General features: G+C 51.0%; 1 protein-coding gene across 2 annotated transcripts in view; it reads left to right on the top strand.

Annotated features, from left to right (window-relative positions):
* The window catches only part of LOC149342036 (elongation factor-like GTPase 1), a 152,048-nt gene that overhangs the window by 133,591 nt on the left and 1,322 nt on the right, over positions 1 to 17,135 (top strand). The window contains exon 19 of one of the 2 annotated variants that reach the window (XM_089544344.1): positions 6,790 to 6,974. The exons of the other annotated variant lie outside the window; for it this stretch is intronic. Coding sequence (XP_089400470.1) covers positions 6,790 to 6,974 — 185 coding nt within the window. The remainder of the gene's footprint in view (positions 1 to 6,789; positions 6,975 to 17,135) is intronic. 2 annotated transcript variants of the gene reach the window in all.

Genomic DNA, 17,135 nt, shown 5'->3' with positions numbered 1-17,135 from the left:
TGTGTGTGTGTGTGTGTGTGTGTGTGTGTGTGTGTGTGTGTGTGTGTGTGTGTGTGTGTGTGTGTGTGTGTGTGTGTGTGTGTGTGTGTGTGTGTGTGTGTGTGTGTGTGTGTGTGTGTGTGTGTGTGTGTGTGTGTGTGTGTGTGTGTGTGTGTGTGTGTGTGTGTGTGTGTGTGTGTGTGTGTGTGTGTTACTTTCAACGAAAGCTGAAATTTTGCAACGAAACGCAATTTCTTCTGCTACAAAAGCTGAAATATCAGCTAAGAACTTATTTTTCCTGTTACCAAAACGCAGGTAGCTACAGCAAAAGCTGCCACAAAAAGCGTCAGTTACACCACTGGATCATAAGCACGCACCTACTTTCGGAAATGTGGTTCTCATGTCGTCCGGGTTTAAATAATTTGTTAGGGCCGACTCCGATATGTCGGCAACTGTTGAAAACTGTTGAAACTTGTGTATACGTGTTCACTTCTGTGGGCAGGTGTATGCGTTCTGTTCTGAAAGCAAAGCAAGCGTGATTGGTAAAATCTCAGCAAAGGGCTTTTTAGAATTTATGTCGAGAATTCAGTGTTTGTATAGACGCGATCTTCTATCGTTATTTTATGTCTGTCAACGTAGTTAAACCCTGAGCCTGTATTCAAGATGCGTAGAAGGTATACCTTAGGATTGATGACTGATTCAGATTACGTGTACGCTGCCCGTACTACGTTGCCTGCACACGCCGAGGTCTGATTTGTGCCCTTACAATTTCCATTGAAGCGCAGGCACACAGTTTCACCGCGAAAGAACTTCACCTCCAGGCTTCCGAGCATTTAGAATGGAAAAGCCGACTTGCTGCAGTGACGTGTCCACAAACATTTGTCCCTGTTTTTCTGTTTACAAAGCTTTAATCGACGCTTTTACTGCTGTGCGCTGTATTCTACGCCTAGCGGTGTCTGGCTGTTTTTTAAGCATGAAATGCTTTTAGCTCCCGTTGTCGGCAGTGTGGTGACGTCACGCCGAGACCGAGAGCCATCATCCGGGCACTGAAATCCACTAAATTCCAGTCATCCGGGCTCTGGAACGAGAGCATCCGGGCACCGTACGAGACTTAACGAGATTTAACGAGACTCTCTAAGCCCTCCTACGCGACCGGCATGCAAGCGCCGGTTGGTCTCCAAACGAGTCACAAAAAATAACTGCTGCGAGTGCCTTCTCAATGTTTATCAAGATATCAGTCGCTGTGCGTTTGATAATGCACGGAATTATAATTTCCGATTTCTAGTAACGCGTGCAAAAAGCACATAAATGCCACGATACACTTCGTTGTCATACGTGATCTCTTAGGGGCTTCGCGCATCGAAGCAAAGCCGTGCAGGCGCACAGGGGCCCGGGGGAGAAGCGCTGCGTTCAAAGGGCAAGGCATCGCGCCGAACGGGTGGTGGCGTTCCTCCCTTCCTTTACGGTGCGGTTCGGGTGTCCACCGAGATGGCAGAGAATTACTGCGCCATTTCCTTTCCTCAAAAAACCTTGCGTTCAAATGGCAAGGCATCGCGCTGAACGGGTGGTGGCGTTCCTCCCTTCCTGTACGGTGCGGTTCGGGTGTCCACCGAGATGACATTAGGCCCGTAAACATTTCATGCTTACTCGAGTAAGCATGAAAGTAAGAGTAAGCAGAAAAAAAAATCTGCCTCTCCCGTAACCGAGAGTATACTCTCGGTTACGGGAGAGGCAGATTTTTTTTCTTTTCTTTTTTAACCTCGCGTGCCCCATTCTCACTGACCACAATAGGCCTGTTCCGCTTGGCTTAGGTCACAATTAATGGACTTCTCACTGATCTACTCAGGCGTATTATAGTCACTCGTAACTGCTTTAGCATAGGTTGGGTCCGCGGTGCTTTTTTATTTTTTGTTTATTTTTCGCTGGTGCAGAAGTTGGAACGGTAGTAGTGCCGAGCCAGTTAAATGTACGTGGGCTACGCGATGCGGCGTTGATACAGAGAAACACAGCAAGGGGAGGGGGAGGGGGGGGGGGGGGATGGCTGCGCTGCTCTCCTCGGGGGCCCTCTCCTCTTTTAACGATCACCGTCGCCGAGATTCCCGCGCGCGCGCGCAGGCGTTTTACATTCCGACGGGAGTCGGACCCGTATCCTCTGCTATCAATAGCGGGGTTGCCTCCCACCGAGCGAGCCATCAGTGAGAGAGAGGTGGCCAGAACCGGTGGTGGCTCCATCGAATGCCTCGCGGGAGGAGAGCGCTCTGCGGAGAGAGCTGGCACGCGCGCGGGCCAGTTCTTTTTCTTTTCCGGGAAGTGGCGCGTTTCTGGGGCCGCCACGCGCCGCGTCCCTTGGGCGGCCGAGTGGCAGAGGTGGTGTTTGCGGCCCCGAGTGGTTCACTCACCGTCGTCCACGGAGAGGAGTGGTGTTTTCGTCTTCTTCTGCCCCGTGCTGGGCGCGGGGCCCCCCTTGAAATCGTTCCGCGAATCGGCGGCGAACGCATCCGGCGCTCACTATCCTCCTCCTCCTCCTGGCCTGCGGCGGCGAACGAAGCTGTGCGGCGCGATTAGTACTCGCCGCACGCGCCTCTGTCGGTTCTACATTCGTGTTTTGGCCTTTGCAGTTTTCGTTTCGTTTTCCTCCACTACAGCCGCAACGCGCATAACACGCGGGTCGCACACACTCTCGCCTCGCGCGCGTGCCCGGAGCGTGGCGTCGTGCGCCTGTGTGCACGGGGGCCCCCGGAGGAACTGGCCGGACCACGCCCACGGGCAGGCTGCTGCGGCAGATATGCGCGCTCCTTCCTACCCCCCGAAGCCCCGCTCAGAGGGGAGTGCTCAGCTGGCTGGGTGAATGAGTGGTGGACGAGGCGCTGTGGGTGCAGCTTACGGCCAGTGGTGCGCTTGCTTCGCTGCACCGGCCGGGCCCCGTAGCGTCCACTCCTCACCCTCGGTCCCCGGCCTCTCTTATTTTTCTGCCTTCTTCTACGCGCGTTTTCGTACGCTGCTTCATGAATGTGTTGTTAGCGGAGCATAGGTTTTCGAGCTTGGCCGGGACGATTATGACGACCAGTTGTAACGCAGCGAAGCTATCCTTATTTTTTTTTAATCATCAGTCCCTGACAGACCAGTCACACTTTCTGCGTTGGCTAGTGCGCGCGACGAATGTCCGCCGGTGCTGAATGACGTCTCCTGCTTTAGCTAGCCGCTGATCGGGATCGTCCGCGGGAAACTTTTCGCAAATAATATCGTGGAATGTTCCCGCTGTCTTTGTTCGAACTCTCTGGCAGGGACAGGGGCAAGAAGTAACGTCAACAGCTTAAGATCAACTTAGTGTGGCACTGCAGCAGAAGCTAGGCAGGAAAGGGCAGGAGACCGTCCTTTGTGCCCATGACACGGGCTACCTCAACCCCCGTACCCTCTCTCCAACCTCCCTCCGCATCCCTAACCCTAACAATCAACAAACCATTCCCCACGGCACGGAAACAAAGGCACGTCTCCTTTCCCGCCTAGTCGCTGTTGCAGTGCCCCAAAAAGTTGTCCGCGATTATAGCTTTGTGATCTGTAAATTTATCTTTTACCTGAAATTTGGATTGGTTTGGTTTATTGGGGTTTAACGTCCCGAAGCAACTAAGGCTATGAGGGACGCCGTGGTGAAGGTCTCCGGAAATTTCGACCACCTGGGGTTCTTTAACGTGCGCTGACATCGCACAGCACACGGGCCTCTGGAATTTCGCCTTCATCGAAATTCAGCCGCCGCGGCCGGGATCGAACCCGCGTCTTTCGGGTCAGCAGCCGAGCGCCGTAACCACTGAGCCACCGCGGCGGGGCTTACCTGAAGCTTGCGCTGCGCGTGCGTTTGTGAAAAATGAAGTGTAGTCATAAGAGGTGTGGTCGCTTGAATTTGCCAGAGGTGCTGCCGAGAGGCTCGTCCGCATTGATCCGCCTAGCTGGCCACGACCTCTTCGCTCATGTGGTCGAGCCCTCCGCGCTGGTAGTGTGGTGCACTTGGTCATGGTAAAACATCTCACGATGGGCCTGTGTTTGCATTCAAGGTAGAGGCCGGGATACTTGAAGCGTTTTTACGGCAGCAGGTCGGCCGCCCGAACCGGTCGACGACATTGGCTGGAGGGGCTACTGTGAGAGGAATTTGCCGCTGCGTTCTTGAGTTTTATCCGACTATAGTCGTTTGCAGTAACATCGGTGATGAGTTGATGATGAACCTGGTATAATTTTGAGTGAACGTTGCTGTATGTTTTATATATTTTTTTTTACCAGATGAGCACGTGCTTATCTCTCTGGAGCATATATATATCGCCGCATAGGTCCCGTCAGATGCGTCAGACAGCTCTCGTGGAAAGCGCGCAAGGCAACCCGCCGACAATAGCGATTCCTGGAGGCGTGAGAATCATCTTTTAGCGTTTAAGTGGCGCGAAATCGAGCGGCCCACAATTGGTGTTCGCTTTAAGTGTGACGCAGCTTTCACGCGTCAGACGCGGACAGCATGCTTCCGCGCCGCTCGTCGTCTAATGTTCCCTCTCCGGTTGGCGCCTTTAATTCGCGCCATCGCCTGCAGTTTCGAAAGCGGCGCTGTCTGCGCGCGCCTCTCTCCGAACACGCGCGCCATGCATCCGCCGCTAGTCTAGGCTAGCTAGGCTGTCAGGCCGGCCGTTGCGCGGTCGCTTCGGCGGGGACGCGCATTGCGCAGCGGTGTCGCGTTTTCTCAGAACCCGTGTCTCACACAGCGAACGCGTGGATTGCACGTTGTGGTGATAGCGAGCCAGTGTGCATGACCTACTAAGAGGCGCTCGTACGGTCCGGTCTGATTCCACTTGATGAGAATGAATGAGCATCTCCTTTGAGGTTCATGACTTCGTACGGCGCAGGAATACGCCAGACGCATGACTTAATGTGGCGTGTGTTGTGTGTTATTGTTGACCATCTCGTTATGTTCTTGCGCTGCATTAAGCCACGAATACTCACCAACCTGCCCAATTATTACATCCCGCGCGCCTATTGCGGTGGCTCAGTGGTTAGCGCGTTCGGCTGCTACGCCAAAGGACGTAGGATTCGCATTTCAGTGGAATCTGAATCCAAAAGCGCCCGTGTGCTGTGCGATGCTAGTGCACGTTAAGTAACCTTTTAATTAATTCGGAGCCCTCCGCTACGGCGTCCCTCGTAGTTCATGTGCGGCCTTTTGGCGTTGAACCCCGCATATCATACGTTATAGTATATCCCACTGAAGAGCTGCGAAACTCCGGGAATTTTTTTTTTTTTTAATACGACAGCAGTTGGGTTTTCTTCTTGCAAAAATCACCCGGTTTCTCCGGAGCGAAATTCCCTGATTGGTTGAGAGAGTCGTGACGTGATCAGCACCGCCAAAATTGAAAACCTGAGGACTATAATGCGCTCCACTGCCTTCCACTTGGTTATCATCTGGGATTGTACTAGCCCGACCTGCTCATCCACCTTAATCAGCGCACTAAATCATACTAATCCGCGCTAAATCACCTTGATCCACACATTAATTCACCTTAATCTAGTTTCTGAGGCGGGCTTACTTCCAAAATGTGGGGGGTCCTTTGAAATATACTTGGAGTTGGGCCAGCTTCCAGATGCTATCGCATTTGCTTCTTTAAGAATGTGGTTAAGCAGTCCCCCATTTTTTTTTTTTTTACAGTGTTCTTGTACTCTTGCTGATGTTTTTTTTTTTTACTTGTCCTGGTCGCTTCCAACGGAATCTGCAGCCGTGCAACTTTAAGTTAGTTTTAAAGTTAGCCGTTTTCGACGAGCAGTGCTGCGTTTGACTCGCCACAAACGTTGACCACACGACCATAACTGTTCTCCGCTTGAGCAGGAACAAAATAAAATCGTATTTCTGGTAGGTCATTTCATGATATGTCATGCCTCGTTTGCAATAGCTGTTCAAAGCGCATACGACTGCTTCTCCGTCAGTGTATACATTAGTGACGGCATCGGTGTGCCACAAGAAGCACTCATTTTTGGCCATGGAGGCCTTGTTTCGTTTTCGGATCGCTGTTATAGCATTACTTTACTCAGCAGGAAATTCGCTCTCGCACATATGCGACGATTTTCATCACTCTTATCGTTTACATTCCAAACCGTAATTTGGCCATTCATAATTGCACTTATACTATGTTAACGTGAAGTTACATAGCCGCGGTTTCCTACTGTAGGACTGTTCCAATCTGGATAACGCGGCCGGAAAGAGAAAAAAAAAATTGCATTTGATAGCCTGCTTTGTCCTTATTTATTTTCTATTCTTATTCTATAGAATGGCTTAAATACTGCATTGTAACTGTAAGTGTTCGCGATAAGCGGCTCTGGGAGTTGTATTGGTGATAGTCGCAGCAGCACATCCTTTGGGCACTGGTGCGGGTAAGTCAGTGGGCCGCACCCCCCCCCCCCCCCCCCCCCCCCAATCTCGCGCCGCGGCTCAGGTGTCCGCGTAGAGTGACGCGTTTGTCACAAGGGCACCTCGAAGGCCTTTGATAGTCAGGCCATTTTGTCCAAAGGCACACCGGGCTCAGCAACACGGCATAATTGCCGCTCCCTTTTCGTTCCGGGTGTTCGAGGCAAAAACGCTGCCGTCACGGTCCCTTGAAGCCCGAACTACCAGCCTTCAAGAATCTGTTTACCGCATGCAGCTCAACACCTCGCAGAAAACTAAACAAAGCAAACGAGAGAACCCCCAGGTTCAAAACCGCACCGCGTATGGTATATAGCTCCTTTCACTGGTTGCTGCTTTTGCCCGAAAGGGTTAATATGTATGTAACCTCCAATGCTCCTTTGCAGGCAAGATGTACGCGGTGCTGGGCCGCCGCCACGGCCGGGTGCTGGGCGGCGACCTGCGCGAGGGCTCGCAGATGTTCCAGGTGACGGCCGTCCTCCCCGTCGTGGAGAGCATGCAGTTCGCCAACGAGATCCGCAAGCAGACCTCGGGACTGGCCAACCCGCAGCTCCTCTTCAGCCACTGGGAGGTAAACCATCTGCCGGAAAGAGCCGTGTTGTCTTCGTCCTTCTGTTGCTGCCGCGTTGGGGAAAAAAGGCGTTCTGTCCAATAGCACCCGCCTCATTGAACGCATGCCCAGTAGAGCTGTACCTTACGGGGTTAGATATCGTAAACATGTAGGGTGTACGAGCAGTGCCTTATATGCAGTCCTTACCGATGCCGTGCAAGTGCGTATACCACGTGTTTCAGGGAAGGTATGTTGCTGGTCGAGTTGGTTGGCATGTGTTACTCTTAAAAATGCAGCGCCATGGTCCGCCAGGGCTGGCTTTTTTTAAGGTTCAGGGAAGCGCACGATTAATTTTTAGAAATAGGTCTTTTAAAGATAAAAAAGATGGCTTCTGCGCCATAGCAATATCAATGTTGGCGACGTCAGAAAAGAGGTGAATCACGTTAACCAGTTAGCCGTGTGTGTAAATTCTCGAAGTCAACTTTTTAAAGGGACAGTGAGGAGAGCACTATTAATATTTTTTTTATAGCAAAATCCGATAGTTCGGCATGTCATGGCTTTGTTGCCACTTGGCCGGCAGCGAAAGACGCATTTATTTCTAAGAAATTTGGATTCGAAGTTGAAAAAGTTTTTCCCGCCGCTCTGATTCAAACTTGGGATTCTCCTATGACGACACAGGACTAAGCGACGTGAAATATGACGTGAACATGACGTGACGCAGACTCCGTGATTTCTGGCGGCCAGCAGTGCGGCCTAGCAGCAGCCGAAAAGAAAGCTACCGCCGGCCGCACGTTGAAGGCATCTATCGGCTATTGCGGCCGTCGCTTCGTTTACATTTGCACCGGCGTTTTGCCAGCGTTACAATGGATCCCGTTCTCGAAGTCGTCAACGAAGTTCTCGCAAATAGACACATTTAGCATACCGTGTACCTTGTTACCGTTAGCAGAATACCGGGAGCCCCCATACCGCTGAGAGCAAGCGCTGATTGGTCCCGGCGCTGCAGGAGCGCGCGTAGCTGTCGGGTATGTGGCTCCATCTGGCGACGTCAAGGAGATTTGCGCATGCATTTGCTGCTCCTCAGTGATTCGTGTCTTCTCGTGTCCTAGTGTTGCTAGAACTATTGGTTCTAGCAACACTGTTTTGTCCTATGACGTCATGAAGCTTGTACTTGCGAGTTTGGCCGGTGGCGGCGATACCTGTATTTTGGTTCTTGCTCTTTTCTGCGTTACAAGAGCTTTGTTGTCAGTATGAATGGCGTTTTTGTAATCAGGAGCTGGTATTCTGTCGATGCAAGTCAACTTCAATTTCTCTTCAGTGTCCCTTTAAGTGTTACAGATGGGCACTTGGTATGCAGTGCTGCCAACCCTAGGGATTTTTCCCTAGATCTAGAGAATTTGGACGTTGTTTAGGGGAAAAGGGATTTTTTTGTATAATCTAGGGAAATTTCATTTGCCTCGCCGTTTGACGGCGTTCTACGTCACACCAGCGGTAACTCAGGACGGTCCACGTCCGCCGCTTACGAACGTGGGTGGCGCTGATGAACACTCTCAAGGTTAGGTTATTTGTAGACATCAATACACCCGAAAGCAGGTTTGACAGCCGTCGCCGTAGCTCAGAGGTAGAGCACCGGACACGTAATTCGGAGGTCGTGGGTTCGGATCCCACCGGCGGCATGTGGTTGTTTTTTCTGCTTTTCTAATAAATTAGCTTTAAGCGACAACATATTCAGTAGTATTCTTACTTGATCAACACCACAAAAAAATTAATTAAAAAAAATCCCCTGTTCTCCTTGGTTTCTGTGGCTGTTGGCTTCTCTCATATTTGCTCGGAGAGTTTCATTTTTTTTTTTCTCCCTCAAATTGGGAAGACAGCACAAGCTTTTCGTTGTTTTTTTCTCTACAACTAACGGAGGCCCGCACAACACCGCCGCGCGCTCGAGTAAATCCTGTTTCACATGCAAGTGAAAACGCTTTGTTGCTACGGCGCAAAAGCTGTTTAGAGCCACCGCGGCGGCTCCAGCAGTCAGAGCGGCGATTCTTCCAACAAGTTACCAATTTTTCGCAGCACTGCGCTGCTCAACTTTCATAGCATCCTCGATCGCCCGCACCGGTGCGCACCGGGGCGCCTTGGTGCGCACCTTCCATCCTCGATCAACTGCACCGGTGCGCACCTTCCATCCTCGATCAACTGCACCGGTGCGCACCGGGGCGCCTTGGTGCGCACCTTCCATCCTCTATCAACTGCACCGGTGCGCACCGGGGCGCCTTGGTGCGCACCTTCCATCCTCGATCGCCCGCACCGGTGCGCACCGGGGCGCCTTGGTGCGCACCTTCCATCCTCGATCAACTGCACCGGTGCGCACCCGCAGATCACCGGAAGCGCACCCTACCGGGTCAGTTTTTCGTTGCCCCGACTCGCACCCGGAAAATCGGCGGTTCGCAAGGGTGCAATCCCGGCAATCATTGCGGGACGCGTGCTGCGGACAAGCCGCCTTTAGCCGTACACGGTGACCCATACTATCCTGCTCGTGTCTGCGCACAGACTCACGCGATGGAGCAGAGAATACGGATGGTTGCCGCCGTTGATCAACTGCTGTCAAGTTCGTCTGATAGCGAAGATGACATGAAAATCGACTTGATAGCCTAAACACGGCGATGAACGACCGAAAATTCGTTTATCGGGTCGTCAGGCGCCTCGCCGACACCGGTTTGGTTTGGTTTGGTTTGGTTTGGTTTGGTTTACGGGGTTTAACGTCCCAAAGCGACTAAGGCTATGAGAGACGCCGTAGTAGAGGGCTCCGGAAATTTCGACCACCTGGGGATACCGGAGTGAGCGTCTGTTTATATTGCACTGCTTGGCATATACATCTGCAGTGTGCATTGCCTTTGACATGTGAAATGTGTGATTTATTTGCAGTTCCGAAAGCATTTTTGGGTGAGCAGGAGCGTGTGACCGGTGTTGTGGTTTACAATCAAATGCACGCGCCAGAAGAAAGGCACCCTCGAGGACGCTATCAGTCGCTTGCATGCATGGGAACCAGCCTTTACACGGACATAGTCGGACGTGTATGGTCCCTGACGTGGCCAGTGGCACCCGCTGCTGTGATCTGGCGTGCCACCGCCTTCCCTCAACACGCGCGCCCCTTCCTCACGCTGTATATGGAGCTCGTTGCACGACGTGAAATTCCTGTTTAGTGAGCATATCTGCATGTTTATTTTGATAACTAGAAAAGAACAAGGGTGTCATTTTTGTTTGAGAAAGGAACGCCTTGCTGGAAATCTTAGCTAGTCCTAGTTCTGCCGCCGCGGTGGCTGAGTGGCTATGGTGCTCGGCTGCTGACCCCAAAGACGCTGGTTCGATCCCGCGCTTCGGCGGTCGAATTTCGATGGAGGCGAAATTCTGGGGGCCCGTGTTCTCTGCGACGTCAGTGCACGTTAGAGAGCCTCAGGTGGTGGAAGTTTCCGGAGCCCTTCACTACGGCGTCCCTCATAGCCTGCGTCGCTTTGCGACGTTAGACGCCCCAGAACCATAATTCCCAGTTCCACCACGACGAACAAACTGAGTTGAGGTCACATGAGGCCTACAAAAGCTGTAACAATCACTGCTTCATTGTTTTAATTGACTTAAACTGCTACGTCAGCCACCCTCTAGAGCAGTCGCAGCGAATGGACGAACAGCTTTTATATCGCAGTTTCTGTACATTCCTTAAGCGACCTCCAGTCATTTTGCACGTGGCATCCTTCGGCTGAAGTCGAAACCGACACAATGTGAGGGAAAAAATTTCAGTTAATTCCACATGCCGATACATATGTTTACTAATATCTTGCATACAATGAAAAAAAAAACATACATGATATAGAGCCGTTAATTTGTGATTTCCGAAGAGCACTATACGGTTTATCTTGTAGCTTCATTTAGAAGTTCTTCATTTTACATCCTTCATTTCAAATTTACAGCTAATTTGCTTATCAGCGTCTGTTAATAGGGTAGCTGCATGATAAAACTTGCTACTGAACTGCGCATAAATATACATTTTTTTTTTTTCACAATTGAAAGCTACTTTTCGTATCTAGGGAAATCTAGGGAATTTTTATTGCAAATTGGGGGAGAAGCGGCGCTAGAGGTCGGCAGCATTGTTGGTATGGCAATTAGAGATTTGTAGCTGACCATTAGAATAGCCATGTCAGCTTTTTTTTTACATTTCGAAAGTCGCGCGCCCGCGTCGTGCGCAAAGCGACGCCCACCAGCTAGTGAACGTCGCTCCGTGGCGCTCGTGCCACATGACGTTCACCCGTGAAATGGCCGAAATTTGTTGAGCCACACCACTAAGGGTAATCGCTTTCGAAATTCTAAAAGTAGATATGCCTATTGCTAATGGTCAGCTACAAATCTGTAATACCCGCCGCGGTGGCTCAGTGGTCACGGTGCTCGGCTGCTGACCCGAAAGACGCGGGTTCGATCCCGGCCGCGGCGGCCGAATTTCGATGGAGGAGAAATTCTAGAGGCCCGTGTACTGTTATTTATTTATTTAGTTATTTAGAACATACTGCAGGCCTACAGTAGGCCCAAGCAGGAGGGGCGAATACATAATATATGCAAAAAAGAACAGGAAACATCGCACGTGCACTGTGCGATGTCAGTGCACGTTAAAGAACCCCAGGTGGTCGAAATTTCCGGAGCCCTTCACTACGGCGTCCCTCATAGCCTAAGTTGCATCGGGACGTTACGCCCCAATAAACCAAAGCAAACCAAACCAACAAATCTGTAATTGCAACTAGGTGCCGATCTGTAGTAGTTAAAGAGTGAGCTGTTAATGTTTGGTTAACCCGCTTACTAGCTAACATGTTTCCCCTGTTTTCTTACGCCTGAGAGAGCCACTTTTTTTGCTCGAAAAGCGTATTTTTAAAAATAAGTGACTGGCTTCCCTGACACACCTGGTATGTCTGTCGAGGCATTTCGAGCGGCGTCGTGATCATTTTCACCTAGTTTGGTAGCCATGCGGCCATCCATTCCTGTGCAAATCGATTTTAAAATTTGCCCGTTTACGGCCATTTCCTCAGTTCAGGAGATTTCCACTGGCAACACTGCGTTTGCGACGTCACAAACATTAATTGCACGTTATTGTCCTGTCCCCGCGTGATTTTGAGGCTTGTGTTTGGACACCTTCGGAATTTCGTGAACGGATTCGTCATTTAATGTCTTTATTTCAGCCATTCAACGCACGTACGATCGTTTTGCCAAAAACATCTCTGACTTCATCGCTGCGTCAACCGGAGCATCGTTCCTGGCCGCAAACGTAGTTTCGGTTTTCTGCATTTGCTGTTTCGAAATAGTTTTAGTTGGTATTCCGAAAAACGCTTTTTGGTGCCGGAGACAGGGGACAGCTTTGCATTTGGAGCCCTCTGAGTCAAGTTCAATTGGTGGGTGATTAGTGCTTCGTGCACGGTATTTACAGAGTTTTCATAAACTTCGAACATTCATATCGCATCGAGGCACACGCACGCATACACATAAAAAACAGTTGGCGAAGCTATTCGCAGTGATCATGCGCGGAGATGCTTACGGAAGCTTGCAGAAAAAGAAAAGAAAAGAAAGCGTCTCTCTCTGAGAAATCTCGTGCACATATATCTGCAGCACCTCGTTCACGAATAGAGTGATTGTTCGGCCGCCGCTGTAATGCGCGCATCCACCCATCCCCAGGCTCTGCTCGGGATGGTGTGATGGCGATGCGACTACGATTGCCGCCGGAAGCGATTAGCGCCCGGTTATGCCGGAATTCCCGGCAGAAGCTCGAAAACGACTGGCCGTATGCAGCCCCCGGTGTGTGCGTGACGCGACGGGGAGACGTCGCAGCGTGGCACGAAGCGGTCCGCCAGTGTGTTTCGGCACGCCCACCCGATGACGTCTTCTTCCTCTCAGTGGCTGCGTCGAACGAGTGATTTCGGCCGAGTCCATCTTTTTTGGGCTGCGATCGCGGCCCCTGCGGCGGGCGTCTATCTGTGTACATGCCACTCCGAGAGCATTCTCCGATGCGGTCGTTGGCCACTCGGACAATGGGCGGTTGTGGCACAATCCTGGAATCCGGTTAACGGCACGGCGCCGGACTGCGCCCTCCGTAATGCCCCCGGGAAAGATCACCGTGCAGAAAGAGTTCCTAGACTCAAGAGGTTTTAGAATGCGCCAAGTTTAAAGGGGTCGAACGTGTGAAACTAGGAAGCAGAGCTCGCGAAGTCGCTTTGTGCTAGCGATTTACACGGTTACGTAATTGCCGAATGAAGCCGCGTCGGCGTTCAGGCTTCTCTGCAGTGCACAGCGCCGGGCACAGCCCGCAGTGACGACGTCACGTACGGCGGCGCCACGTTTCCAGCGAAGAAACGGTTGCTGTAAGACAGGAAACCAACGCCGCCGAAAGTGAAGCCCGTGAAGCATTGTTTGGCGACGTCGGACGACGCACGGCATCATGAGTTTCCTCACACTACTCCAACGCAGTGAGGAGAAGCCTGAACATCATCGCGGAATCGCTGATTCCGTAATCAGCGATTACGGAAACACTTTAATTGCTAGCGCAAAACTACTTGACATTCTGTATTTAGAAGCTTCGTACATTCGAATTCTTGAATTACCAAGAATTCACAAAAAATCATTTCAGCTTCCCTTCAATCGCGCGCGGGTTGGTATTGCCAAACGGCCCATAGATCAAAGGCCCATAGGTATTGCCAAACGGCCCAGTGTCAGTGTGGCACACGGGGAAAAAGGGAAACCAGCGAAGCGGTCTCGGCCAAGTGTGAAGTATTTGTCGCAGACACCGCCTCTGGCGCGGTGTGCACTAGATTCTTGGAAAACGTGTTCGCGAGAAATGCAAAGTTGGTACAGATGCAGAAGACGAAGCGAATTTCGCAAGTTCGGAAACTTGCCCACCAGATCAAAAACCCGAACGCATCACGTAGTACGGGATCAAAGCGTTCAAAACCTGTGTGAGCTATAGAAAGTGAGCGCGCCTGACTTGCCTTGAACACGTCAGCTAAACGTCCCTGTATCGTCGCTTGTGAGTGGTAGTTCATCACACTAAAGAATACAGAAAAATGTATAAGCCTGAATTGTGACTCCATACACGTGCAGGTTCACGCCGGCTTGCGTTTTCCACGTCTGCGTTACACGAGTGGTGTTGGAACTGCTAACTTTTTTTTTTTTTGTAAGGTTTACTGCTAGTAGTCTGAACTGCCGCGTAGTTTCTCGACACATTTTATGAGGTCCTTGTTTAGTTTTGTCTGTTCATAAATAAACTTAAGTCCTTCAGTAAAGTGGAGTATTTGTTTGCAATTTTTGTCATGAGTGTTGAAGTCATAAAGGTTGCTAGTCCTACGCGACACATCAACGACACAAATTGAACGATAAAAGTGACTACCGCTTCTACTGTACCCTAAAAACCCCTTCAACCCTAGAAATTTAGACCCCCACCCGACCCCCATTTCAATTCCTTAGGAAATCCCTGGCTGCCTTATTCATCTATCAAATATATTAATGCACAAATAATTAATTCCCTTATTATCTGAAGCTTCTCTGCAACAAAAAAAAAATATGCAGGGATATGACGCCTTAAGGATATGACATGATAGCATAATGGGTATAGTTTCCATATATGCAGAATTGGTCGTTCTCTACTTTACATTCATAGATCCCTGGGAGTCCTGATGCCACTCCTGGCGCAGTGGTTAAGCGATTGTTTGGCGACATCGGACGACGCACAGCATCACGAGTTTCCCCACACTTCTCCAACGCACTGAGGAGAAGCCTGAACATCGTCGGGTCACGTGACCTAGGTGGGCCCACCTGCCGCCTAGTTTGCTCTCTGGAGACCACCTGCCAGTGCCCGTAATTTTTCGGCCACAATGCTGGCACCGGATTCTCTGGAGGACGGGGCCTTTGACGCTGTGCAGCGTACGTTAAAAGAAAATACAGTAGGGAGATATCCGAAACTTAGTTACATGGGAACAAGGTTTACGAAAGTTGAGGAGAAGCTTCGAGGAAGAAAAGCACGGAAGGACGAGTTTAATGGTATCCGCCACGTTTTAGATAGGGATAATCGAGGTGTATCGCCCATCCGTCTGTCTCTGGAAATTGGCTGCAGACGATCCCCGAATTTCGAAGCATAGTTTCTCAATATCAGAGCTGGTTATGACTAATGGCCTCCGGTGCCATTAATGCGTTCAGAAAGCCGGTATCCTCGTTCGCGGCTGATTGGATGCGCAAACGGAACGTGTGGCCTTACCTATGTCGATGTTTGTGCTAGGTGCATTAGCGACACCTTGCGGCAGCGGGTTTCAGAGAGGTCGCTGTCACAGCTGTTCCAGCCGCGCTGGTTGTGTACGCATATTCGAACGTACCCCTCGCGACCGCACGAAAGTATTCGCGTATCACTGGCGAAACGTTCGCGTTACCAGGCTTGCGCCACGGCTTCGTTCGGCGGGAACTTCAGCCTACCGAAAGCACGCCTGCTTCCATTGCGAACCATGTTGCCTGGACCGAGATACACAGGCTCATTAGTATAGCCCTTGCGTTTATGGCTGGTTTCGCCCGCGGCCTTTCTCGCCTTGGGGGCGCCGTGTAGTCTGCGTGGTCGTCGTTTGCACAAGCCCTCAGAAACGAGGTCTTCGGCTCGCACACGACACCAGCTGTCGCTTGTTTACCGAGAACGCGGAGAGCAAGCGGTCGAAAGCACGTGGGCGCCGCGACACACCGCACGCGGTTTGAGAACTGCGGTTGCGGCAACGCGAGATGTTGCGCGCATGACTCGCGTTGTTGCGCAAGGCGCCTCTTGGGAGACATGTTCATATTACGAGGAGAGGGGGGGGGGCATGCACTTTCCTGCAACACGCGGCACTCGCACGTGCAAGTCGCAATTTGTGAAAAGCAACTGCTTTCAGGCGCCGTTGTCGGCGCAGCGGATGGAACGGAGATAGACACGGAGGCGAAACGTTAACGAACTTTGGCGAAACTTTCAGTCACCTCGGTGCGTACGCGCCGATCTGCCGCCGAAACAGATCATATGCGTTGATCAACAGCGTCTCTACAATGTGCGGGTCGTGCAATTAACTAATCGCAGCATCGAATTTAAAACCTAGGCCTATCGGAGCAACTCATCGCGGCGTCGAAAACATAGACGCATTGCAGCAAACACGTCTCGCGAGTCTTGGAGGAACGATTGTCGTGTGGTGCGGTGAAGTAGAGCGGACAGCTATCGCTGCGGTGAAGCCAGTCTTCGGGATGCGTTAGGTGGAGTACAAAACGTAGGGGTGTGCTATTAGTACTTGTTCACTGCCGAATCGAATGCGAATCGAATATTTTTCTAATATTCGATATTAGTGCGAATATTCTTACGAATTAATCGCGCCATACAGCGAAGCGCTAGCGGCGGTGCTGCGATACGGTGCCGTAACTTGTGGAGTTGTAGCTATGGCTGTCAAAAGACGCAACGATGAACCCCACTAGGGGGGACGTTAACTCTGTGACCGTCATGTTATGCACATGAAAATTACCTTGGGGGTTGTTCAACCTGCCCGAGCCCTGCCTGCCTCTTCGCCCATTCTTAGAGGTGATGTATGAGCATTATGAACGGCGCAACTTAGATGAACCTCGTGAGCACTGAACACTCAATCCTGCGTTGAGCGATCGCTGCAGCGTGCTGTGCGGCGCCGGAATTTTTGAAACAGTCGTCGAAGAAAATTACTGCTTGCCTTATTCGATTTTTATGCCAATTGTTCCCAACAGTATTCGAAAATTCGAGAACACATTCGATTGATTTAGAATAATTTTGCACATGCACTATTTGATTCGTCTGATAAATCGAATAGGATATTCGATTAACACCCTGTGCAAAACGCATACTATCAGAAAAGGTACCGTTCTTGCCGCCGCGGTGGCTCAGTGGTTATGGTGCTCGGCTGCTGACCCGAAAGTCGCGGGTTCGATCCCGGCCGCGGCGGTTGAATTTCTTTGGAGGAGAAATTCTAGAGGCCCGTGTACTTTGCGATGTCAGTGCACGTTAAAGAACCCCAGGTGGTCGAAATTTCCGGAGCCCTCCACTACGGCGTCTCTCATAGCCTTAGTCGCTTTGGGACGTTAAACCCCATAAACCAAACCAACCAACCAGACGCTAACACGCGGACGGCTGTCTCCTCATTT

This window comes from Amblyomma mixtum, chromosome 5 (genome assembly GCF_055824585.1).
Source record: "Amblyomma mixtum isolate Tamu chromosome 5, ASM5582458v1, whole genome shotgun sequence".
Lineage (NCBI taxonomy): Eukaryota > Metazoa > Arthropoda > Arachnida > Ixodida > Ixodidae > Amblyomma > Amblyomma mixtum.
This window is presented reverse-complemented; position numbering and strand designations above follow the sequence as displayed.